Below are 27,601 nucleotides of genomic sequence, written 5' to 3'. Positions count from 1 at the left end.
GATATTCTTTTAATTAAAGTTTACACATTCAAATTTCAGCGCCCAAAAGTACGAAGTGCGTTTACCCAGTGACTTCACTTGTGAAAACTGCACTTTACAACTGCAACGCGAGGCGGGGGAGTGGGGGAGTAACTATCGCTTCTGGTCCTGCTCCGATATCGATATATTGCCACGTGAGTACACCACTACCGTCTAACAGCCGCTCCCAATATTCTATCTATCCATTATTTTGCTCACTTACTAGGAACTTGACATTACTTGTATGTGGCTAATGACATAATTCTATTCCTCAAAGAGATGTCAGGAAACCCCAATGGGGCCTACTAGGGCCAAGGCTGTGGGATTGTTCAAAAGAGTTACCGCGTCCCTGGTACATAAACGGCCTTCGAAGGAACACGATGGGTTTTTGTCAGAGTCTGACACTCCTTCACACTGCACCCAAAGCGGGACACTTATTTGATGATTTCCCATTAAGAATAGGTCAATTCCATTTCTAGTAAGCAAATCAACAGATTGAAAGAATATTGCAAATGGCCTTTTAATACAGTACTGTAGGACATTGGTCTGAAGTACCTATTATGTGCCTGAACGTCTTGTCCTAATGTCGTACCGACCAAACCCTTATCTTGACTTATCGTGGGTACGATTGGGATATGTGGGTATATACCCCACCTTATATAATAATATAATCTATGGAATCATACATCTGGTAGCGTGATGCACAAGTTTTAGTTCAAAATATTATCGAAACGCAGAAACAGCTAGTCGCAAAAAGTTTTATCTTACATAATGCATACATAGTATTTATCTAACTACGGTCCTAATTGTAATGAACGAGCTTGCATTAAAATTTAAATAAATACATTCTGCCCTGATATATCTCATCTGTCAAAACAAAACAGAATTAACTGTATTCTAATTAGGTAAGCTTCGTATATTTAAGTGTAAGCAAGTTTACCTTGACTCAGTTAGCAAATTGTTCGGATGCCAACCGCTTAGAGAGACGTGTATTTTTAATATGTGTATTAGCATATATTAATAAGTTTATGATTTCGTGGCAAATGTTGCGATGTGACAGACGATGCATGATAAATTGTTTAAGTTTGATATTAAAGATACGTATATTTCATATTCATTCATGTGACGCAAGCGGTGTACCTATACAAATAGTGGGATAAAACTTTTTGCTACTAGCTGTTTGTATGGTTTCGATAACATTTTATTTGTTGATTAATTGTAAAAGTATAAGTTGTATGTCATCTGTATTAATATACAAATAGTATTTAATTTTATATAGGATTCTTACGGCTTTACTACAAAAACTTAAACGTCTGTTTTACACTTGTCTAAAAAAATTGTGTTTGCAAAATGAACCATATGTCAACGTCATAATCTGATTTTTTTTAGACATTTCTTAAACTGACGTTTAAAAGTTTTTGTGGTAAGACGGATTAAGGTTTAAAAGCTTCAATCAGTTTATTTTAAGTAAAATTAATCCATATACCTGTTTTGTCCTACCTTTAAAATTAAAACAATATCAATAGATATCAACAAATACTTCGATATCTATCCGACCTTGTCATATTTTGCAAGGTATTCCCATTAACGCCATCTGATTGAATGCTCCGTCTGCATTGAATTAGAACTGCGATCGGAATGTTGATTGTATGTACATCTAATTACAATATATTAGATAGTCGGATATCAATGTTTGTTCGGTTTGATTGACAAGGCTGATGTGTGGAAGTAACAGCTTAAGACAACTTGTTTGTTTATAGGTAATATAGCTTTAGTTTCCTGGTGTCACTTATTTGGTAGACTAGTAACACCAGGTAATATGACAGAAAGTAATATAAGTTTGTGATATTGTAAACTTTAGCTATGTAGGAGATCTTCGAAATCAATGAAGTATAATAGTACAATAGTATAGTATAGAAGTAATTCTAATAATAACTCGGAATTACTTGTAATATTAACTACAATAACTGATCCAGGTTAACTATTATGTTTCATGTTATCAATTACGATGAAGACTAGTCATATATTGTGAGGCATTATAAATCAAGATTCATCTGTATTTCAGTCCAAAAAAAAAACTACATCCTGACTACATTTGATTTTTTTCAATAACTAAATAAGTCCTTAAATATCAAAATTCCAGGCAAAGAATACCACGAGACATGTTCCGGCCACGGCTTCTACATCCTCGGCCGATGCAAATGCAACAAGATGTACTCAGGCCCTCGCTGTCAGTTCAGCGATGAATGTTCGGAAGACAACGACTGTGGGCTGAGAGGCAAATGCATTGACGTTAACGCGACTGAGTCACCGACGAAGATGTGTTACTGTCCGTATGGATTCTATGGGAAGGGATGTAATAAGAGTGAGTATGGTTATGGTACATTTTTGTCATTTTTCTAGTCTAATTTAGATCAACAGGTATTAAATTTGAGTGATGTGCCAAATATACCAAGTCGTACCTAAAAAGTAGAGGAACCTGAAGAGTAACGGAGAAAATATACTGCCGTTATATAAGCTCTTTACAATTGACCCTTTAGTATTTACAATTATAAAAGATTTTTTTTTGCTTAAAATCGGGCGCAAATTCAGTATTTTACTTACGTAGTAACTACTAAGTGACCTGTGATTTTACTAAAGGTCTTAAAAAAATAAATTCGGGCTTGTTTCATTCAATCATTTTATTAAAATTATATTTTATGGCTTCAATTATACGAAGAACAGGAAATCAAAATCTTTTCTTCGTTTTTTCTGCCTTTTCATCGTCCCACTGCTGGGCTCAGCTCGTCTGTTATATTAATTACTCTATACCTGAATTACAGAGGCACCATGGAAAGACAAGAAGGTGAACCTTGGACTGTACAGCAAGCGCGAGCTGTCGAAGCAGTTCAACTTGTACTGGCGCATACTGAAGGAGGACGCAGAGATCGAGGTCATCATGATGGTCAACGGCACTTCTTATGCAGGTACGTAATGATGTATTGAAAAATAAAACACATATTAGTACACAAGGTTCACAGAAAAGGACAGTTTTGGTTTTTTCGGCGTAAAGTATTGGTCCAAGTCCAACTTAAGAAAATTTTATTAGGTACTTACTAGTCAAAAATACATCAAATAAAATCAAATCAAATCAAATCAAATACATTAAATAGCGTAAGGTAGGTACATACATACCTTTGTTAGATACCTATTCTAACGCGGTCAAATGAAAGAGTGTATTACGATTATTTTTTCATGATTTCAGCTGTGGGTTGGCGTCCCAGTGGTTTGACCAAGCAGTGCAAGAACTTCCCCGTGTTAGGACCGCCTCTTGATGCTAAAGGTAAAATATATATTTGTTACAATCTCGAAACAGATATTACAAATACCTACAGTCCTAAACATGGGCGTAGTCACACTGGGGCAAGCTGGGGCACTTGCCCCACCCTGGGCCCTGGCTCTGACCTATAAGGTGTCTGATTAAACAATGTTTTTTTTACTAATTTTAACTAACAACATCAACAATCATACTATCCGTAAGTTAAGGCGCGGCTCCACCGCAGTGCACGCTGTGCACGGACACGCGGCGCATTTTAGCTGCGTGTATTCATTTGTTTGACAACGTGGGTCTACGTTTCCACTGAAGTACACGAATATGACCCACGACTATGTATAGCGTGGCACGGCGCACGGGTAGACCCACGCTGACAGCGTTGAGCTACGTAACCGCTTACAACAACTGCTCTGCGATAACCGAGCTGTACATAGTCGTGGGTCTTATTCGTGTACTCCAGTGGAAACGTAGACCCACGTTGACAGCGTTGAGCTATGTAACCGCCTATTCGAGCAAGCCACGCGTGTATCAATGACGTCAATTCATGCGTAGCCTCTCCGTGGGTTGCAGTGGACACAACCACATACATTTTCTTACAAAGCGAAGCTTAATACACGTGCGTAGCCTCTCCGTGCACTGCGGTGGAGCCGCGCCTTTATTGCACAAAAAAAATGTCGACTTTGAAAAGAGCGCGATCAAAACAAAATGCACACTCGAGTTCCCGAACGTGCGCGGTGCGCGCGTCATTTGAAAGCGAGCCGTATTCCCTGAAAGAATAGGTGCTATGTGGCGTAGCGAGCCGAGCCGTCCATCTAATCCAGTGGTTCTTAATGGTCGCTGCACACAGCGGGCGCGGCGCGACGGGACGGGACGGCGACGCGACACTGAGCAGTTGTAATGTACTAGATATTACGGAGGCCGCCACACAGAGCCGTCCCGCTCGGCGCGACGTGACGCGACGATCTAGTACATTGTGTCGCGTCGCCGTCCCGTCCCGCCGCGCCGCGCCCGCTGTGTGCAGAGACCATTAACCTTTTTGGCATGAGGGACCACTTTACCAAAAGTTTGTCTTGCCGGGGACCACCCCAATGGTTTACCTAAATTGAGGCTTCTTTGATAAAGAATACGAGCACACTTTATAATTAAAATTTACAGATTTTGATGAGATTTTTGTGACTGCATTCCCTTTACTAACTTCTGAATTCTTGGTTCAGTACTACTCAAAACGCATGTCGGCAGTGGCATCCAACAGATTTCTATGCTTGTTTCTAACAATCAGAAGCGTCGAAAACCCACGTACGTATTTATAGCTTTAACTAAATCTTTCATTTACAAACTAAACATTGCGTGTACAAAACGCAAGTATCTACTGACATACTAATGCATGCGTTTAGTTTCCAAATGCGAAGCGAGCGCGAAATTTTTTCGGATTCAAACCAAACATTACGTAAAATGTGGCCGAAACGTACTTAACTATTTGTTCATTGACTGTTTTTGAATTCGCGAGCGAAGCGAGCGCGAAATTTTAATTATTTTTTAAGACTCAAAGCCAAAATTACGTAAAATGTAGTCCAAACATATATTTTTTTTCTGTTGGACAAGTAAGATGGATATCTTTTATACGTCCATGCGGAAACCCCTGTTCGCATATAAAGTTCTTAAAAATAAAATTAGATTAGCAACGTCGCGAAGCAATGCTTCGCGGACCACTTGGAATGCCTCCAGGGACCACCAGTGGTCCGCGGACCACCGGTTAAGAACCACTGATCTAATCCAAAAAATAATGCATTGATGGAGATGGAACAATTTTATCCTAGTGTAAAAACCGCGCTCGCTATTTAGCTTGCCCAGCCATGTACGACCTGTACAATAGAACGACCTTATAGCACAGTGGTTCTTAACCGGTGGTCCGCGGACCACTGGTGGTCCCTGGAAGCATTCCAAGTGGTCCGCGAAGCTTAGCTGCGCGACGTTGCTATACGTTATCTAACTTTATTTTTATCGACTTATCTATGCGGGCGAGGGGGTTTTCGTATGGACGTATATCGGGTGTGTCCCCCCATTCATGAAAATGTATATTTGGGCGACATACGTAGATTTTGGTTTTGAGTTTTAAAAAATAATTAAAATTTCGTGCTCGCTTCGCTCGCGTATTCAGAAACTACTTATGTTATTTTTGCATTTGTCAAAAAACAAAAAGTTAAGTACGTTTGGGCTAAATTTTACGTAATATTTGGTTCAAGTTCGATAAAAATTTATTTCAATCATTGTAGTAACCACACAAAAAACCGAACCTCTACCGCAACCAGAACCGAAAGCGGAGCCTGAACCGAAGGCTGAACCCGAACCGAAGGCCGAACCAGAACCGAAAGCAGAGCCCGAACCGAAGTCAAAACCAGAACCCAGTCCGGAACCGACTTCCGAACCGGAACCGAAAGCTGAACCAAGCAGTGTACCAGAGCCCACTGCTGAGCCGGAGCCTAATGCTACTCCTGAACCGAGTGCTGAGCCCGAACCGAGTGCCGAACCGGAGCCGAGCCCCGAACCAGAACCGAGCCCCGAACCCGAACCAACGAAAGTAACAGAGAGTGATAATAGGAATAAGAGGGTTGCTATGCACTCACTTGATGGATATGATTTTAAGAATCTTGGCAATGTTACTGTGAAGACTAGTGTGTCTTATAAAGTGTCTAGTTCTAAAGGTTAGTTATATTTTGTCTTGTTTTTTTATATAAGTATTATAAAGTGCAAGTGAAATCTTAAACAAACGTTTTCAAAATATTTATTAACATTGTATAATAATGATAACATTAATGTAAAAAAATGCATCTATGTATGAAATCTTTTAGTTTCTACATAAAGATTGTAACTTCTTACAATAAGCATAGGTACTTGATGATAATGACATAACTCAGTAATGGTTTTTCAAGTAGAAGGTCTTTTTTTAATTGAAGACTAACAACTTTTTATATACAAGTCTTTGCTTTATAGAGTTTGTTCTAACTGATGTTTATTTTCAGGTCGTAAAAAGCGAGCAGTAGCAAACACCACTGGTAAGCTATAACTTTACTAACTTCTAAACTACTGCACCACACTTAACACAACGCTACGATGCGACAGCCACGCAACATGCAACACTGCACATAGAATTATTATAATATTAGTAAATATAAAGCATATACTAACTGCGATACTCTATGATTTTGTTTTGTTGCTGCCTGATAGGAAATAAGAGAGAACCACAACTTCACTTAAAACAAAAATTAGTGGTAAAAATAAATCAAATGGGAAGTTGTAAATTTTTTTTTGTTTTTTAAACACAAAACTACGATAAAGTTATTCATCCCTTTATTGCTAAAATGCATGTTCTGTCTCTTGCTGTACAATATTGCAAGTACCACTCTAAACCTAAACAAATGCTACGCAAAAACAAACTTGATATATTCTATATTCTTGTAAAGTATAAATTTCATTCCCAATTTTTTTTCTATTAGACTAATCATAATATCAGGTAGCGACAAAATAAGCTGAAATGTATATATGATGCTGCATGATCAATTATTTTTACAGATTCGGACACTACGAAATCCATTGTATCCCATAATCACTCTGTTGTACCCCCTACAGAGCCCACAGCTTCCCCCGAACCCAGTTCCGAACCGGAACCCAGTCCCGAACCCAGTGCGGAACCCAAACCAAAAGTTACTACTAAACCAAAGTTCAAACCAAAGTCTAAACAGTTAGCTGGACCTACGTCAACTCCTGAACCCAGTCCTGAACCTACTACTGGTCCTGAACCTAGTCCCGAACCGACTTCGGAACCGGAACCGACTTCGGAGCCTGAACCGACTTCGGAACCGGAACCTGAACCAGAACCTACTAGCGAACCTGAACCCAGCCCTGAACCGAATTCTCATCCTGAACCGACTGATGTACCAAGTTCTCATCCCGAACCGACTGCAGAACCTAACACTCATCCCGAACCATCTGCAGAACCCAAATCTCACCCCGAACCAACTGCAGAACCGAGTCCTCATCCCGAACCAGCCCCTGAACCAAGTGCCCATCCCGAACCGGCTCCAGAGCCGACTTCCGAACCAGAACCAAAACCAGAACCTTCTCCTGAACCAAGTCCTGAGCCTTCTTCTCATCCCGAACCGAATTCTCACCCCGAACCGACTCCCGAACCGAATTCTCACCCTGAACCGACTCCCGAACCGACTCCTGAACCTGATTCTCACCCCGAACCCACTCCCGAACCAAAATCGGTCCCAGAACCGAGTCCCGAACCTACCGCAGCATTGGAACCCGAGACATTGCTAGTGAAGGGACTTAAAGATGAAGCAGGTAACGCCACATGCTTTGCACTAGCTTATACGTTTGTTGGTATTGATTTCTTTTTTTTTAAGTATACTATTTGGTATAATCATCGGCACGAATCTTGAGCGCTGACCTTCAACTGCGCAGAAGTGATTTATTAGCAAAGAACCAATCCCGAGTGGCGGCTATGACGCGATGCGCTGCGGGCCAATCACCGCTTTAGCCCGCCCCCGCGCCTCACTTCATAACACAAAAGGGACCCAATAAATTACTTCTGCGCAGGTGAAGGTCAGCGCAGCGCTCAAGATTCGTGCCGATGATTATATTTTTAGGTCTTTAAAAGAAACTGTTATTATCATAAAAATCTTTAAACAATCAATCAAATCGCGGTGTAAATATATTGGACCGAGATACCAATAATTTTCATTTATGATGTCAATACCAATGAATGTATATGTATATAAAATAGATGTATTTGTATAGCAATTTGCAGCACTTGTCAATAATTATGTTCTAAATAAAATAATTGTGTACTTTTATAACATTTATGCTTTCTTCTGGACATGATTTTGGTGTGTAAATAATTTAAAGCGAGAGACTAGTATGGATGTGCTTACTTAAATAATATTTTTAAGGGCATGAAAATGAGAAAAATACATTCCGTCTTACTAACAATATCATAAGTTAGTTGTCTGATTTTGAAATCACAAACAAAATATTATAATTTAAAATAAACAAAAGTCCTCTACCTGTGTATTTACCTAATCTCTTATTTACATGCTCTTTTTTGGTATTGTAAAATAAACTTTTTATAACTATTGTAATATAATCTTCAACTTGCATGTGTTTACACTTTAATATATCTTGCATGTTTAGAAATTAAACTTATAATTTCTGCTTTAATATTTCTAAGCTTAGCTGGGCTTTTGGGCGCTACCTTATCCCTTTCCTCATTCCCATAACAAATTAAAATTGATTTTCAACTGATTTTCTTTTATCTTTTCTGTGTCTTTTCTCTTTAACTTTAGGTCCAGGTATCAAGGATTCTTTTGTATAATTTTAAGGCCTGTTTCACCACTTCTTAATTACTTTAAAAGATTCTCTACCAGATTGATTAATTTAATATAGATCGAAGTTTGTATCCATTTACATATTTGGTAGATAAGAGGGGGTGAAACTGACTACGTTCTATTGTATTTACCTGTTTTTTCATAACCGTCTATTTCTTTAATTTGAAATCTGTAAAGTGTGATTTAATAATATGTGGTGTTTTTTGTACATAAAAGTTAACATTAAAATCTATGTTACCTAATCTACGCTTATAGGTGAAATCCGTCAATGGTAAGAGGTTGGGGGCCGAATAGAACTTCAAAGATTTTTACCCAGTTGTGAAGGGAAAATAGTTTTTTTCGTTAGTTGGTGTATAAGATTGATTGTGGATAAGATTGTCTGACTAAGTTGATGTTGTTTAGTTTACTTGTGTAGATGTTCATAATTTGTGCATCACAAAATCTTATTTAGATTGAAAGTAACAGAACGATGTTTAAATAATATTAAATAGGTAACTAATATTGTCATCAATGTATTTCACAAGTAGTTGCACAAAGCACTCTGAAACTGTGCACCTAGTTTTGTTAAGAAAGTTTTTGCTCAAACTATACCTACTCGATAGTCTTTGTGTCTTAAAAAACATAGATTTTAATATCTCAGGTTTTTAGCAGGTTTATTAAAACTCGAAATATTACCAAGGCATGTATCTAAAACAAAGACTGAAACATTTCAGGCTACTTCCCCGAGCACGAGTACGTACCTAAGTTTGACTTCAACCCCATGGATTGCACCGACATCGTCATAGGAACCGCTAAGGGCAACTACCATAGAGTACTGGATTACTATACTAGAGACAGGTGAGTTGAACAGAGTACTGTGAGTAGAGTAGAGTACGGGCAGTCAGAAGCCAAAAAGTCTGCCGAGCAGTCTTACCAAGGAGTATCGGGTTTTCCTGGGTTGAGGAGGTCAGATAAGCAATGGCTCCTGTAAAACACTGGTATACTTAGCTGCATCTGGTTAGACTGGAAGTCGACCCCAACATAGTTGGGAAAAGGCTACAGCAGATGATAAGACAGGTGGGCTTGATTGAACTCCTTCTTACGCTAATTATACAGGGCTTCTAACTCCGCTTTATTTTCGTAATTTCAGGTCGACTCCCCGAGTGGACACGTTCTGGGGCGGTCACGATGACATTACTGCAGCGTCAGGATACGAAGAGAACGGTGTCACCACCATCATGTTTAGAAAGAAGATTAAAGTAAGACCTTGTGTAATAAATGGTTCTTGGGTCTAATATAGGTCATTCAAGACTATGCCGTGCTTTGATTGTGAAGAGCTTAACGGCAAATCGCAAAACCCTTCAAAATCAGATCTCGGCTCTGACAAGACCAATCTCATATTTTCCACTTTGAAAGGCATTTTTTTATAACTCCATCCTATGGACCATAATTTTGATTTAGCTGCCGTATTCAATACCACTCTATCACAAGCTCTATTCTTATCGTTTCTCATCTTTACCCCTTTTAAAATTCTAGGCCAAGGAGCCCACCGACCACGCGATAGTAGACGACGCGATGCACATCATCTGGGCACGCGGGCAGGAACCAGGACATTATGCACACTCCCCCCCCTCCGGCCTGGAGCGCGGCCCGGCCGCTACTGGGGACTTCTACCGCCCTGACGAGCTTAAATACCACGGCCATGGAGGTCAGAGAGGAGTGGCCAGTATTAATTTCTTTGGTGAGTGTCTTGTTGGGTGTTTAAACTTTTTGGAATGGAAGAAACACTGGGGTGTAATTGGATTTGGGATGAAGCCTTTTTGGTTGTTATATAGGTGCTTTAGGGATCATCTTTGTTACATAAGCTAATCTAATACTTACCTATTTGAGTGGGTATCACCAACCAGAGTATGATGTCTTCTAGCTTAGCTTATGTGCTTCTCAAAGAATACCTTTAGATTGTCTTCTAGTTCATTGGCAGGAGTAGACCGTTCCCTTAAATAATATAAATACCAAGGATAGTTTTTTCGGATACATAATATACCTCCAAATCTTTCTTGGAGATAGTCGACGAATTGCCTCACCCATTCCTGTCATACCAAGTAACTTATTCTTACTTCAACCTCTTCTCCATTGCAGAAGAAACAAAAGTATCGATCTCAGGCGGCATCCTCCCGCTCCCGGACAAATGCGGAGGACAATGGCGTCTCCCCGCCAACTGCAACCCTGCGAACAACAGCTGTGACTACGTAGCTTCGTGGGAGTACCTCGGCCTCAAGCGGGGGAAGGACTCCGTCAGGTTCACGCTGGCTACCAAACAGAGTAAGCACTGGACCGGCATTGGCTTCAGCGATAACAAGAAGATGGTGAGTACTAGAATGTTCTAGAAGTAAGCTCCATAGTCAGGTGGAAGTGCCTGGGACACAGCAAGGGAACACTCTGTGCCCTTTTAATTCTTTTAGTGCAGATCTAGAATTGTAAGAAGTAGCACCTTTCTACTTCTACAATTTTCCAGTATTTTCTTAAAGAAAATGGTGTTGCCTGCCCTACTTAATTATAACTCAGGAACTGATGAACCGAATTAGCTAAAAATTGGGAGAGAGGTAGCTTAGATCCAGGATACATACTATTTATTTTCATGCAGGTAGGTATAGCAAAATTGTTCTCTCAGGACGCGGCTGAAGTCGCATAATTATTTATTTAGCAATTTAGTTAGTAAATACTACCTACAATGTTACCTATATAAATATATTGTATATATCTTTTTATTTAAGAATAAACTAAACTTGACAATAAAGAAAGAAGATATATTGAAAGAAAGTATAGGGATACTATTGGATTTTTCCTTGATAGAATTAAGTTATTTTTTTAATCATCTTACACCTTTGTATAATTTTATGTTATTACTTCTTCTGTAATTTATTTACTGTATACATAAATGGTTAAATAATTTCAATACATAGCTTAAGTATCTTAGACATTTCACCCAAACTTTATTACTGAACCTTTTTCTTCCACAGTCTCAATCAGACGCCATAATAGGTTGGGTTGACGCCCGTTCAGGCCGGCCCTTCATAATGGACACCTGGGTGTCAGGCTACTCCGCACCCAGGGTCGACCAGCGACAGGATCTGTCCAAGGAGTCCGGCAGCATGGTAGATGGCATCACAACCCTTAGCTTTGTGAGGAAACGGAATACTGGTGACCAGAAGGTAATATAAAAAAATTGGTTTTCTTTATTTATATTAATATTTTTTTAAGAAATAATATCAGTACATAATAATGTAGGTTTGGTAAAAAATATTAAACGAAAAATACCTACTTAAGTATAATTTATAAAATAATTATGAGTCAGTCTCGTTATTTTGTTCTCTATGGTCTGAATGAATAAAATATTGTGAAAATTTTGCAAAAAGTGTGCGTCGGCCGGGAATCGAACCCGGATCAACTGCTTGGAAGGCAACTATGCTGACCATTACACCACCGACGCATCTGTTTGAGGAGCTCAAATGTTTGCACACAAGACATTTTTGTAGCTATTGGCAATGATGACGCGAACATAAATCGATACCTACATATATAATCGCGAATTTAAACATCGATTTCATACGCTTTTATGGTAAAACTTGATTGAATTATATTCTCATGGAATTAATCTGAAACTATAAAATGTGTCTTTCATCAAGCCTACGATGACGTAGGTACCTACCGTACCTACCTACAGTTTCTTTTAGTTGTAGCTCTTAAAGAAAAACAATTCTACATAGATATTTATAAATCTGTAGGAAGCCTCTTATATACCTACCTATAGATCCTCTATTCTAAAATTATGAAAAAAGTATTTCTGAGTTTTGCGGTGTCCCCATTTGGTACACAATTTTTTTTTCTATCATCGTCATCAGCCTATTTTTATACCTCTTCTAAATTAGATGGTTTTTGTAATCATAATTTGCTCTTTACCAATTCCTTTTATTGCTTACCTATTTATTTTTACAATTTGTTTTATTATCAAAGTTTTCTTATACATTATCTGTCCCACAGGATCTAGCCTTCACAGATTCGCAATGTCTATACATGATGTTCATCACCCACGGCGGAGGTTTCGACCCGGTGAACAAGCGGACCAGCAAACACATGCAGACGCCTATTGTTACTGATGAGAGGGTCTGCATCAAGCCTTGTGGGCCTGGTGAGATTTACTTACAAGTTATACATAATTCAGTCTACAAAAAAAAATGTTTTAGTACCTACGTATTTTTTTTAATCGTATATAGGTAACCTTTTGAGATTTTTAAGGTCTTCTTATGTGGTTTTCTTGAGCTGATTGTGTTTTCAGCTAAAACAGAGTATTATACTATTGATGTTTATGTATTATAGAATTGGGTAATATTGGATATCTACTATGTATTGTTTTATGAATATTAAAAATAAATAGTTTGGTATTTAGAAAGTAAATCTATTTAGTGTTTCGGTCGGTCCAAAAATGTGCTTGAATTTCAATTAACTATAGAGATTAAAAGCAGTAAAAACATCAAGAATTTCTTACCAATTTCGACCTTATCTATACTAATATTATAAAGAGGAAAACTTTGTTTGTTTGTTATATATGCAGAGAATATAACTCTGATAATGCATACGAAAGAAACCTTAACAATTCTTATTATTATATTTTTTCTTCACAGAACCAGTAGAAGAAGAAGTAACAACAGAAGCAATAATCCCGGGCCAGTCTTCCTACACGATGTTCATCCGTATAACCGGACTTGGCGACAGTTTCCGTGCCCCCGCACCCGGCAGCCAAGAGTATGAGGAGCTGAGGCGCCAAGTCGCTGACAACTTGGCGACTCAACTGCAAGGGAACAAGGGATACCAAGCTATTGTTGTTAATGGATTTATGCAGTAAGTATCTTTAGTTAAACTTGGCCATATAAAATAGGGTGACAGGTAGCCAGGAGTACAAGGAACTGAGGCGCCAAGTGGCTGACAACTTGGCCACTCAGCTGCAAGGGAACAAGGGATACCAAGCTATTGTTGTTAATGGATTTATGCAGTAAGTATCTTTAGTTAAACTTGGCCATATAAAATAGGGTGACAGGTAGCCAGGAGTACAAGGAACTGAGGCGCCAAGTGGCTGACAACTTGGCCACTCAGCTGCAAGGGAACAAGGGATACCAGGCTATTGTTGTTAATGGATTTATGCAGTGAGTATCTTAAACCAAGCCATCCTTTCTCTGGCAATAAAATACGCATACTTAGCCACTCAATGGGATAAGAGCCATGGTTGTCAAGAGTTCATGTGTATTTGCTATAAATACTTTTCTAAAATATATTTATAGATAGGTATTTTTTTTTATTTACATAAAAATACAGGTAAGTATTTATTATCGGTTAAGGAAAGTGTGTTCATTTACATTAGCGAGCCTACATCACATATAGATCATAATGTCGACAGTAATTGGTATATTCAAAATTATATTTTCCGAAAAAACCAAAGGAGCCATTCTAGTTCCCCACAAATACGAAGCTAAACATTACCAAGACTAACAACAATACCATATTTATCCACAGAAATGAAACCAAAGCCATCATAGCGGACCTTACCCTGAAATCCATCGACTTGAACACCATCGAAGGGTCCAGCACCGTAGAGGACACTAACTCCACATCTGTTGAGGCGGAGCGCTGGGAGCGAGCGGTCAGGGATACACTCGCTAAAGGCAGCGTGGGGAACCTCAACGTGGACCCTGAGTTCTTGGTCTTCCAGCCTCAAGGAGGTCAGTATCGAAGACCGAAAAATTTCAATGTTCTTTTTTATCTATGGTCTTTTTTGTAATCAGTGTCGGGGAAGTTTTAATATAACCATGAGTGATTATGTGAAACATAGTGCAGTAAATACCTCACAAAAGTTGTATGAGAAAGGTTTATTTATTTATTTGACAAGGCACAACAGCAACTTATTTACAATTGTATACACAACAGGTAACGATTAACGACTCTTATTCTTAAAATCCAAACTAATATTATAAATGCGAAAGTAACTCTGTCTGTCTTTCTGTCTGTCTGTCTGTCTGTCTTTTCTTCACGCCTAAACTACTGAACCGATTTGTGTGAAATTTGGTACAGACATAGTTTGAAACTTGAGAAAGGACATAGGATAGTTTTTATTACAAAAAATAAAAATAAAAAATAAAATATATTACGGACATACAGTGCCATCTATTGGTCAAATGTCGAGCTGTTCCTATGCTCCGTAGATAGATGGCGTTAATCGCGCAATGGTGTCATTACACGTGTTCGGTTCATGTTATTGTTTTAATTCATCCTGCGGGAGCGGGAACTTCTCAAAAATCCCGCGAGATCGGGAACTATGTGGGTAAAACCAAAAATCTGCCGGAAGTCACTATTCCACGCGAACGAAGTCGCGGGCAAAAGCTAGTAAATTATAAATTCTTAAATTTTGAAGAGTTTATTAGCTCGCATACCTAAACGTGCTAATCTCAGGACCTACCAGACCGATACCTACTTCTAACTCGAATTCTTAAACAAAAATCGGTCCGTATAAGACCATCTTATGACCACAACTTCCTCCGTCTTCCAGAAGGCACAAGTTTGGTCTATTATGTAAATTCACAAATATATATTTTTTCAACAGTAATAACAGATATCCCAGAAGAAGACAGCACCGGGAACGCTCGAGCGTTCTTCGGTCTCGCGGAGACTAAACTATACGTAGTGGTGGGGTGTGTGGCCGCCCTTATACTGGTCGCGGTCCTGCAGGCCGCTTGCACACTATACCGCAGTAGGAATACTGCGCAACAGACTAAGGTTGGTAGGAGATATGAGTTTGTGAACTGCATGATGCCCAATTATTATAAATAAGAAACAATAACTATATTCCAAATCGATTTTGCTCCCAACACATCGTCCGTTGGCAAAAGAATCGTTTCTTTTTATATGAACCCGGCATTAGATGTCTTGGTATTGAAGTCCTCTACTCGAAAGAGAAATTAAATTAAATTTTAAGTATCAAACTTGTCACATTGTCACTGAGCTGAGACATTTTATTATTTACCTACCTTTCTTGTGTAACAGTATTTCAAAAAAGAAGGAGATTTTTAAGGTTGTCTTCCACACTTGCGATAATTTCCTGATTTCTCATTAATTATGAACCTTGGATCATACATTTAAAACCGTCCCATTTCCAGGACCAACTGATCCCCAACTCAGCATGGAAAGACTACACAACAGCGAACACAAACTACGCCTTCGAGCCATTCGAAGACGACGGCAAATACAACAGCACCACATCCACAGCACCTTTAAGAAACCGACAGACCCCTGTACGACCCACAGACCCCCCTCCGCCAAGACCCGGCAGTGCCAACAAGACCCCTTCGAACGGAAAAGCTAAATCTAACGGAATGAACGGCCAACATGGGTTGAATGGGCCTCATTTGGTCAACGGACATCATGGGGTCATTGGACAACATGGGGTGAATGGTCAACACATGCCCCACAGTCAGCATGGGGTGAATGGTCATGGGACCAATGGACGGATGACCCCTAAGCATCAGAATAGTGCTGCGCAGTATTATCATGAGACGAGGTCGCTGCAAAGGCCTAGGGGCGGTGGAGGTGGACAGCACGGGTAAGTTTGTTTTTATAATGTAGTTAAAAAAATGCGAGGAAAGAAGGACAGGTGTTATTTTATTGTTTTATTTATTTCTGTCGTGTTAACAAACAGTTGCGGATTTACTTGTCGAAGACACAATGTTTTGTCTTCTTAATGTACTCTATTATTCACTGTACGTACACTCTCTATGTAGTTCCTCATGAACTTTTCGTATGTAATTCCCCACGTACTCACCCTATTACCTAACTCCCTTATGTCTTCTCCCTGTAAACTTCCTTATGTTAATACATACGTAGGTAATTCTTAATGTACTATACACTCCCTTATCTACTGCCCCAATGTAATTTCCTATGTACTCGCTAATGTAGGTACTCTCCTTATAAAAAATCCTCTCTACTCCATTATGCGGTCCTTTAAATTAATTTTCTTCTGAAATGAAGGACGAAAATATTTACTCTTTTAGTTTTCAAGAGTTTACAGGAAGATATAACATTTTGAAAAGTGTCATACGGGGCGTAAAATACCCCTGGCGCTTCGTAAACCAATATTGATTTTCTGCGATATAAGAGCGAGTTACCTACTACCCACACCTTGCGGGTTAGAGAAAATTGTCAACAAAACCAAAAATAGGTATGATAATATTCAAGCGACGCAGAAAGTGAACTCGACTTATCATTATCATCATCATCATCATATCATTTATTGCATTCCATAATGTACATTTGGTGGAAAATATAAAATAATAGAGGTAGTCACAATTATGGACCCTGATGGGCACAGCAAAATAGTTAGAAGAGAGGAAGGCGTTCAATGTAATATAGTAGTATCACAGATTATATAATAGTTAGTAGTATGAAGTATAATATTTAAGTATTTATTTATATTATAATATTACTTAATATCTATAAGGTGCTTTAATATTACCTGCCAGGACTTGAATGGGGCGTAGTATTGCGTTTATAGATTACAATAGTGAAGAAATTTCGTTCCCCGGAACAGTCAATTCAATTTGAGACATTAAACAAGTTAAATTAACATTGGCTCTACTCTTCATAACGTGGTTCACAAATTATGCGCGTAGTGTCGCTTCGTCAATGAACAACTGCTATCTCTTTTTATCTGTTCTGCACGAATGGCAACGCGCAACTCTACTGGATGGTTTTAAACTAATAAATTAAGTCAAATTTTTACGTATTTCTTTTTGTATGAAAAAAAAAATGATAAATAATCAATTATTTATCTTTACTATTGTAATCTATAAACGCAATACTACCCCCCATTCAAGCCCTGGCAGGTAATATTAAAGCACCTTATATTATGCCATTTGTTTAAACAAAGTACATATGTAGCATGAACAAATCCATTAGAAAATACCATAACACTTGTTCAAACAACCATTATGCCTTGCCTGGTAACACAAACAAGAGATAGTATCAACTTCAAAAAACTGCCAGATAATTTTCAACCGTAACACTTAGCTATAAGAGCTATAAACCAATAACAGTACCTCTATCTATCCATTTTCTAACAAAGGGGTGGATCTTCAAAGGGGTGGAAAGTACGTATTCAAGCGGTTGACAATTTCGTCGCCCATCGTATACGACCGTGTGGCCTAATGGATAAGGCGTCGGACTTCGGATCCGAAGATTGCAGGTTCGAGTCCTGTCACGGTCGACAAGCAACTTGAGACACAATTCAAGTTGCTTATAGTACATTTTTGGTACTATTTTTCCAAAATATTCGTAGTGCTTTTAGAGATGAATATTTTTTGCAACATTCAAGTTGACAAAAGTTTGAGATTCAGTAACATAATATATTTATTAATTGTCTTTTAATATACATAAATGACTATCTACTTAGAATATTCACAAAGAGTCAAGTAAATATTGCATCTGTTCTCATTAATTTGTTATACGGAATTTCGGATAACTGTGGGAAGAGGAATAAACTTTTCAATAATTTATTGATTGTCAATTTATACAACATTAAGTAATTTGATCACGTAGATAAATTAATGAATATAAGATAGATATCAATTTACAATGACATACATATTAAGCTAGTTTTCTAATATAGTGTCTGTCTTGTTTATTTAATAACTTCACGAAAACCACGAACTCCCCAAAAGTCTATCTGCATAAAAATCCTTACAAAAAAAGCTCGCTGTTTTTCTTTCTGTCTGTCTGTCTATTATTTAATACTAGCTTTCCGCCCGCGGCTTCGCCCGCGTGGAATTCGGTTCACCCCTCCCGCTGTGGGTTAGCAGCGGTGAGGGAGTGTCAGACTCTTACTGACTAAAATCGTCGTGTTCCGTCCTAGGCCTTTTATATACCAGGGCCGCGGTACCTCTTTCGAACAACCCGCAGCCGCGGCTGGCCCTGGCGCTACTGGGCCCCACTGATTTCAAAACAGACTAATTCGCGGCGAACCTTAACACCACGATACAGAAAAGCACAACGCCATCTATCGAGCTATCGGGAAGCTCGCGATTGAACAATGAGCTACAGGTTAAAGCGCGAGATATCATTGCACTTCTTACGTATCTTAAAAAAAACAACGTCACCACGTTTTAAAAAGCTATCATTCCACTTCTTATGTATTTTAAAAACACATCGTTACCACGTTTTAAAAACACCCAGCGCCATCTATCGCATACCTCAAGAACGAAATAACTTAACTATATAATACTTATACCAATTAGTAATTCGTTGAATTATAGTTAATTCAGGATAAGTAGATGTAAAAAAAACAGTTAAGACGATAAAACAAATCGTACGTCATCCCTCGGGAATTCCTCATTTTCGAGGATTCATTATCGTATCATTTAGCTTCTAAATTTATATGTTCATATTCGTTTGCAATATATAAGTAGATGTAAAAAAAAACAGTTTAGACGATTAAACAAATTGTACATCATCCCTCGGGAATTCCTCATTTTCGGGGATTCATTATCGTATCATTTAGCTTCTAAATTTACATGTTTATATTCGTTTGCAATATATTACCTTGTTTTAAACGACACACAGCGCCATCTACAATGCATCCATCAAGCAAACAATATTTTTGTTTTCCCTCGGGAATATCTATTTTTTTCGGGATAAAAAGTACCCTATTATTTAATCCGGACTTCTAACTTTACGTCTGCAAAATTTCAAAGCAATCGGTTCAGTAGTTACGGCGTGAAAGCGGAACAAACAAACAAACAAACAAACAAACTCACTTTCCGATTTATAATATTAGTAAGGATGTTTCTTATACAACTTCTTCCCAGAACACATAGGAGGTTCTGAAGGGTGGGCGTTTTGAGGGCTGTTTATGTATTTTTTTTTTACGTCCAAAAAGTGATGATTTTTCAGCTTACTTCAATAAATGATTTTAAATACTTATCCTATTTATTTCCAGCTACAACGGTCGTCCGGATCGTGCGACATACTCGCTCCCGCGCGGCGTCCGTCCCGAGGCGGGTCTCTCAGCACACCCCGACTTCTACTTCATGCCGTCGCAGCGCAAATACGAAGGTGAAGTAGTTCGAGTTTACGTAGACTATCGGGACAGGCAGCACCAGTAGTTGTTGTAGACTTTAGGGACGCTACAATGTAGTTTGTGTAGACTCAAAATAGTTTTGTAGACTTTAGGGATACTTCTAACACCAAAAAACAATTTGTTTCAATTTCATAGACATTATTGGGAGCATTAGATATGGAGAGATCCGAAATAAACTATTTGAATTAGATAACGAAAGGAGTGGCTTAATCAGTATATACATAGATATATCTTGACAGAATATACTATATTTGCTAGAACTGAAGGTAAATCCACTCTTCTACTTCATACCGTCTCACTGCAATAGTGAAGGTGGAAGACATGCAGCGCCAGTGGTTGTAGACTTTAGGGACAAAGCAGTTTGTGGAGATTTTAGGGTCAGTACTCCAAAACAGTTAGTTTAGACTTTAAGTGTACAATTTGACGTTGTGTACTGCGGTCTGTTTTACCTTAGTCACATGGTATGTACGAGGTATGTCCTGGCCCTATAGTCTACTAACACTACAGGATGTCATTTCCAAAATGTCTACACAAACTTCGTACGTAGTTGTAGGTTGTAGTTGGGACTTTATTGGGACCGTAAATTAATCCAGCTTAAGCATAGATGGTTTAGACATTTGTATCTCAGTGATGATATTTTATATGGCTAATTTAATATAGGCTTTGTAGTACCTATTGAGATTAAATAACAAGTAGAATTGTAATGGGTAATGTACTAAAAACTTAAATGTTTGAAACCAAATGATATTAAAAAAAATACTGTTAAAAGGACAGTTTAGTACTTTGAGTTTTTATATGTACTGTTAGTTATTAGATTCGCTTAAAGTGCCAGTATATTATTAATATTAATGCTTAATAATACTTATAACATCATGTACGCTATGTAGTTTGTAGATGTTTCGATGTATTTTTACACGTAGTTAACTAAAGTTAACTTTAGTTAACGTGTCAAAGGCAGTTTTTGCAGCCTTGCTATTAAACTTTGATATTCAGGTATATTAATTTATTGTCTGCCTATATCGCTTGACTGAAGTTGGTTATAAATAACTTCACGATACTCTAATGGACACACTCAGAGACATTTAATGATTACTTAAGTCACTACTTATATAGTGACAGATTCTCAGAAATTCTGCACTAAGGAACGGCTTAAGTAACCATTAAATGTCTCTGAGTGCGGGGGTAAGTGTATGAACTAAGTCCTTTGTGCATGTCCGAGGCGTCCAAATAGCTAGCTTCAGATTAGCAAATTAAAAATTGCAAGGCCACCTAAACTGCATTTTTGACATACCATAACTCTGTCTAACGGAGGCATTGACTTGATTCTTGCAAAATCGTTATTGCTTTGAGCATGTAAGTCCTCTTTTGAACAAATGGAAGCTCAATTGAGTGATTCTGAATACTTGAAAAAAAAAAACCTTATCTATTCACACTCACACACACAATTAGTTGTTTCTTTAGTATGGTAATGTTGGTCTTGCTCCTGATCTCTCTCCGGTCGTGTCGGATTGCCGTCCCATCGGGCTATGAGAGTGAAGGAATAGTGAGTGCACCTATGTCCAAGCAAATGCTTGTGCACTATAATAATGTCCTGCGCAGCTGGCTGATCTCCTTATACGAGAACAGCCGCCGCGACCGACAATCGGCTTTTTTTTTTTTTTTTTTTTTTTTTTAACGACGTAAAAAATCATCAAATGACCCCTCCCGCTGTGGGTTAGCAGCGGTGAGGGAGTGTCAGACTCTTACTGACTAAAAGCCGTCGTGTTCCGTCGTAGGCCTTCTTATGTGCTAGGGCCGCGGTACCTCTTTCGAACAACCCGCAGCCCCGGCAGGCCTTGGCCCTGCTGGGCCCCGCTGGACCGACAATCAGCTAGGAGGATAACGCTGAGAATCACCCAATTAGTTCTCTTAAATTACTTATTTAGTGCCTACCTATGTTAAGCGCTCTGCATGAATGTAATGTTATGTAGTTGACTTGTTATTTGCTTTCCACCGCTTGGGATGTTATTAGCAAAATTCTAAATAAAACGTCTTGAAGTTAGACATCATTACAATACAAATAATTTATAACCTACAGGTTATTTTTCAACGACATATTTTTATTTAATCATTTTTTTAAATCTACAAAAACTACAGAAATGTTAATTTATTTAATGAATATTGCAAATGGGGAAAAATGCAAATGTACTGCACTCGCAATTGTCGTTGAAATATAATTGAATAATACTCGCCGTCAGGCCCTCGCCTTAAGTGCACGCTTGTTTGCTTAAAGAGAAAATCCAGTGTTACTCAATCTTTTTCCAAAAATGTTCACCTGCGCTAGTTGTGGTTCTGAGCATACCGACGGCCCGATTTGTGGTGGTTGCAATCAACACTACGACTATCAGTGTGCAGGAGTCACGGAAGTTGGTTACCGAAGACTCGGCGACATTAGGAAGACTGCTTGGCGCTGCCCAAAATGTAAGTCCAGCACATGTCCTTCTCCTCTGGCCGTATCACCCCAGCCCAGCCAGCTCGACAAAATGCAGGAACAGCTCAACAAGATTGCCCTCGATTTAGCCCCATTGGCAGCGTTAGTTGCTGACGTGAAATCCATCAAACTGGAGCTGTCCGGACTCAAGGACTCGATTGAAATGGCACACGACATCATAAACGGCTTCTCCGCAAAGGTAAATTCTCTTGAATCAAAGATCATCACGATGGAAAAGATGGTGGATCAAATACCAATTCTCCAGGACAATATTGAGAAATTAAACCGGGAATCGCGGGATAGAGACCAATGGGCAAGAGCTAATAATGCCGAGATCATAGGTATACCGCAGAAGAAAGATGAGAATCTGTACGATATAGCACAGAAAATCGGAAATCTTTGCAACATCTCTGTACGAAAAGAAGATATAAATTACATTGCACGTGTACCAACTCGCATCCCTAATGTAGATAAACCGATTGTAGTTGCTTTTAACAGTCGCTATATCAAGGAGGAATTTGTGGCTTTGGCGCGCAAAAGTAAATTGCTCAACATTACCAACCTAGGCTTTTCCAAAACTGCCAATTTTTACGTCAATGACCACTTAACACCGACCAATAAGTCACTTCTAAGTAAGGCAAAAGCCCTTGCGAAAGATAATAATTTTAAGTATATTTGGGTGAAACACTGCAAGATCATGGCAAAAGGTTCGGACACTGCACCTACGTTTTTTATAAAATGCGAAAAAGACCTTTTAAAAATTACAAAACATCAGCGATAGTCATTTCACATGTTCTAATAATATTTGTATACAGTTTGAGAACCATATGTAAACCAAACTTACCTTCTAATACTCACCTTTATTTTACGTTTCGAATGAGTCACAACGGATTAGTCGACCAACTAATTGAGTGTAGTTATCTACTGCAGCGCATGCAGTTTTCTATTTGCTCGCGAGTAATATACCGCGGCATATGTGCCATTATTGCTTGCGCCTTTATTGCATGCGCCCGCGTCACTGCGGACTCGAGGCGCTTATCTGTCGAACACTTTTTACTGTTTACCGTCCTTTTAAAAAGTTATAATATAGTTCGTATTTATTCATTTTTGCTTAATTTGCGCATGGTATTTTTTGTACTCACTTTATACTGTGGTTGTGGTGTTGCACTTAAATACTATAATTCGTATTGTTTGTCTAAGTTAACTATTTACTACTTCGGTCTAGGGGCGTATGTTATTATACTATTTATAATTATATTATTAGAATTTTTATCATATCTTTATTTTCTTATCTATAAATATGGCTTCATTTGAGTTATATTATCAAAATACGCGGGGTTTGCGAACAAAGACGCATACGTTCAAACGTAATGTATTCTTAAATTCTTATAAAGTTATTGCGATTACAGAAACCTGGTTGTTGGATAGTATTAGCGACAGTGAACTATTTGGTAGTGAGTATTTAGTTTGGCGTAGGGACAGAGATTATAGTAAAACTAAACAAACCTTGGGCGGTGGTGTGATGTTGGCAGTGCGACGAGAACTATCAGCTGAAGTTCGTTCCGACTGGTCATCATCAGCCGAAGATCTTTGGGTTACAATTACCCTCAAAAAAAAGGACCGCACTGTACATAAACTCAACATTTGTGTTATTTACCTGTGCAAGCAGAATTTGGGGAACTCCTACGAGACGCAGTTACGAAATTTTTCTTCCAGTCTATCACTTATTATAAACTCAAACCCCGACGACTCTTTTATAATACTGGGAGATTTTAACATGCCCAATGTAGAATGGTCAAGTGTAGGCAACTGTTTAAAACCTTCAGGTATAACTGGAGAGTCCCAAACATACTTTTTTGATATTCTTTCCGAGTGTAGCTTAATTCAGTACAACAACTGTTGTAACAAGTCCAAGGGAAGAATTTTAGATTTAGTATTATCAAACGTAGATTTGACTGTTAACGCCTGTCTCAACCCTTTTGTTCCTGAAGATGACCACCATAAATCTCTCGATATTGAACTTGGTCGCCTTTTTGATGTGCCATTAAAATCTAATCCCCGAACGAAACTTTATTATGAGTCAGGGGACTACGATAATATCAATCGGTTATTGAATGAGTACGCCTGGGAAGATAACTTGCATTGTAGTTCGTTAGACGACGCAGTTGATATTTTTTATAACTACCTTCAGAGTTTAATTACTGAGTACATACCTCACAAAACTATTTATCCTTCAAACTACCCCCCATGGTATAACTCAAGTTTAAAAAAGATACTCAAGGAAAAATATAAATACCTTCGTAAATACCGCATTTACGGCAACACGTCAGATTACGATTCTTATATATTACTTCGCACCAGGGCCAAAGCAATTGAGGAAGAATGTTACAAATCTTACATCACTAGAACTGAAGCTTCCATCATAAAAAATCCAAAAATGTTCTGGTCTTTTATAAAAGCGAACAAAAAGGGCACTAATACTCTCCCGTCCAGTATGTCATTTGAAGGTTGTTGCTATAAAACAAATGATGAAATTAGTGATGCTTTCGCTGCGTACTTTCAGTCCAATTTCCTTCCTACTTCAACCCAAAATTCTGCTCCCCACAGTTCCTTTTCTCCTACCGACTCAGCACTAAACATAGGCGAGATTGAAATAAATTCTGACCATCTGCTTACTCTTTTAGAATCTTTGGATCTCACTAAAGGCGCGGGTCCCGACAACATACCACCGCTATTTATTGTCAAGTGTGCCAAAGGTTTAGTTAAGCCTCTAAAGATTATTTTCACGCGTTCTGTTACGGAGGGAATTTTTCCCAGTATATGGAAGTACTCCTACATTACACCGGTTCACAAAAGTGGAATTAAGAGTGCCATCGATAATTATAGACCCATTTCCAAATTATGCCTGTTTGGTAAAATTCTTGAACGAATCATCTACAAGCAAGTTTATAGCACTTTTTCTTCGACATTTATTCCCCAACAACACGGCTTTCTTAAAAATCGCTCGACTAGTACTAACCTTCTGTCCTTTGTCGACTTCGTTACTACAAGTATGGACGATGGGGGGCAGGTGGATTGTATTTTTACCGATTATAGTAAATGTTTCGATCGTATTGACCATACTATCCTTTTGCAAAAAATTTTTCATGCAGGCATTCATGGTAACTTATACCGGTGGATAACATCCTACATAAAGAATCGTTCCCAAGCTGTTGTAGTCAATGGAGTTGTGTCTAAGCGGTATGTAGTCCCCTCAGGAGTTCCCCAGGGATCACTTCTTGGGCCCTTATTATTTAATATCTTCATAAACGACATCCATACGTGCTTTCGAAATTCATTATTTCTACTTTACGCAGACGATATGAAGATCTTTAAATGCATAAACAACCTCGGAGACTGCTATTGCTTGCAGCAAGATCTCGATAGGCTTGAAAATTATTGTCGGTCCAATAATTTAGTACTCAACGTGTCAAAATGTTACTCAATGACATTTACTCGCAAGCCCAACTTCATATCCTACACATATACGCTAAAGAACGACCAGCTAAAGCGAGTAGATTCCATACGGGATTTAGGTGTGATACATGATTCCAAACTTACCTATGAGAAGCACGTAGATCATATAGTAAGTAAAGCTAACAAAGCCATGGGATTCTTAAAAAGGTCTTGTTCCCAGTTTACGGATCTCAAAATAATTAAAATCTTATACTGTTCCTTCGTTCGTAGTTCACTTGAGTACTGTTCGCAGGTCTGGAATCCTATGTATGACATCTATATCTCAAGACTGGAATCTGTTCAGCGAAACTTTACGCGATTCCTGCAGTATAAGTGTAAAACACGCGATCATAATTATGAATTGAGATGCAAAAGATACCATCTACTTCCACTCAAGGCGCGAAGGAATATATCGGATATCTCTTTTCTCGTTAAGTTAACACAATCCTATATCGATGCCCCGCAACTTCTTTCCAAGATTAACTTACGCGTTCCCACTAGATCTTCTAGAACACCCTTCCTTCTTCTTAACGTTCCCCGTTGTTATACTAATTACAGACAGAATTCGTTCTTTATAAGATGCGCAAAGTTCTACAACAGTCTGGTCGACTTTTCTGAACTTGACTTATTCGTTACTAAACCACATGTATTGAATAGATTACTGACTAAACATTGGTTCGATAGCTGTTCTATCTAGTACCAACACTTATTATTGTTACAGTGTAGTAATGTAGTTTTGTCTAAGTTAAGTTTTTCCTTTTTTTTTTTTTTTTACATTATTCCTAATTTTGTTTCCTTTTCTCTCTCAAGCATGCTCTTCATAAAAACCTAAATGCGAAAACATGTTATTGGTTAATAGATGCATAATTAGTTATTTTTGTTACCTAGTTGTTAATACTGTATGTTTTCCGATTACAATAAAATAAATAAAATAAATAAAATAAATAAAATAAGTTGCCACTTCTTGCTTTCGATTTTAAACAATTTTGCAAATAATATCCCGCTTGTACAACTAAAACCACGTAGTTAGATTGGCTGCCAAATGTAAGCTTATTGAGAATGGCTTCAACAGCACTCGAAATGTAACAAAATATGTGTTAACTTTTTAACCAAATACATATTATTTAACCAAATACTCAATAACATAAACAGTATAGGAAACATAATACAGTAACTCGCAACAAAAAAAAAAAATTGTTCTTATAATATATTATTTTTTTTTGAAAAATAATACACGCTGGCGTCCCGAAGGGACTTTAATACCTGTATACAAAACATGTTTTTATATTTTTTCCGTAGATAAAACCAATGCTTCAGCAGCAATGCTTCAGCATTGGTTTTTTCTTTTCAATTAGTGCATATAATCGATGCATCCTAGGTCCACATACAATGTATCGATGCTTAATGAAATGTCTTTTACAATTTAATAGACTTTACTCGAACTCAAAACGCAATTAATTTGTTTATACAGTTCACGAGGTCAACATTCTATTTAAATAAATCAGGAATCGTGACCTCCATGATAATTTATTGTGGAAATTGACATGTTGAATGCATTACATAATATTTTGTGATGAAATAAATGACTTTTAAAAGAAGGAAAAATTATAATATTTGTTTAAAAAGTTAACACAATTTAGAATAACAATGGCACATTATTTTAATGTAGTTTTTACACTGACAAATGACCAGATCTTAACAATATATTTATTATTTAGTTAATTACCGAAATTTCTAGATTTTTTCTTTTTTTTTATAAA

General features: G+C 38.0%; 1 protein-coding gene and 2 non-coding genes across 4 annotated transcripts in view; 2 read left to right on the top strand and 1 right to left on the bottom strand.

Moving 5' to 3' along the window:
* LOC124645547 overlaps window positions 1-27,601 on the top strand; it is a 64,761-nt gene that overhangs the window by 36,451 nt on the left and 709 nt on the right. The window contains exons 5-22 of one of the 2 annotated variants that reach the window (XM_047185358.1): window positions 40-173; window positions 2,162-2,383; window positions 2,841-2,984; window positions 3,263-3,340; window positions 5,605-6,033; window positions 6,352-6,384; window positions 6,902-7,678; window positions 9,435-9,558; window positions 9,851-9,959; window positions 10,237-10,441; window positions 10,840-11,066; window positions 11,721-11,912; window positions 12,742-12,889; window positions 13,383-13,599; window positions 14,269-14,474; window positions 15,353-15,525; window positions 15,906-16,348; window positions 19,736-19,851. In XM_047185358.1, the coding sequence (XP_047041314.1) occupies window positions 40-173; window positions 2,162-2,383; window positions 2,841-2,984; window positions 3,263-3,340; window positions 5,605-6,033; window positions 6,352-6,384; window positions 6,902-7,678; window positions 9,435-9,558; window positions 9,851-9,959; window positions 10,237-10,441; window positions 10,840-11,066; window positions 11,721-11,912; window positions 12,742-12,889; window positions 13,383-13,599; window positions 14,269-14,474; window positions 15,353-15,525; window positions 15,906-16,348; window positions 19,736-19,851 (3,977 nt within the window). The remainder of the gene's footprint in view (window positions 1-39; window positions 174-2,161; window positions 2,384-2,840; window positions 2,985-3,262; window positions 3,341-5,604; window positions 6,034-6,351; window positions 6,385-6,901; window positions 7,679-9,434; window positions 9,559-9,850; window positions 9,960-10,236; window positions 10,442-10,839; window positions 11,067-11,720; window positions 11,913-12,741; window positions 12,890-13,382; window positions 13,600-14,268; window positions 14,475-15,352; window positions 15,526-15,905; window positions 16,349-19,735; window positions 19,852-27,601) is intronic. The other variant, XM_047185360.1, reaches the window with a different exon arrangement.
* Window positions 12,119-12,190, bottom strand: Trnag-ucc. Its single transcript has one exon. It is a non-coding gene; the product is annotated as a tRNA-Gly (tRNA).
* On the top strand, window positions 17,935-18,007 carry Trnar-ucg. The gene has a single exon. It is a non-coding gene; the product is annotated as a tRNA-Arg (tRNA).

This window comes from Helicoverpa zea, unplaced genomic scaffold (assembly GCF_022581195.2).
Source record: "Helicoverpa zea isolate HzStark_Cry1AcR unplaced genomic scaffold, ilHelZeax1.1 pri_000016Farrow_1_scaff_6_deb, whole genome shotgun sequence".
Lineage (NCBI taxonomy): Eukaryota > Metazoa > Arthropoda > Insecta > Lepidoptera > Noctuidae > Helicoverpa > Helicoverpa zea.
The sequence above is the reverse complement of the archived record's forward strand: the minus strand, read 5'-3'. Positions and strand labels throughout refer to the sequence as shown.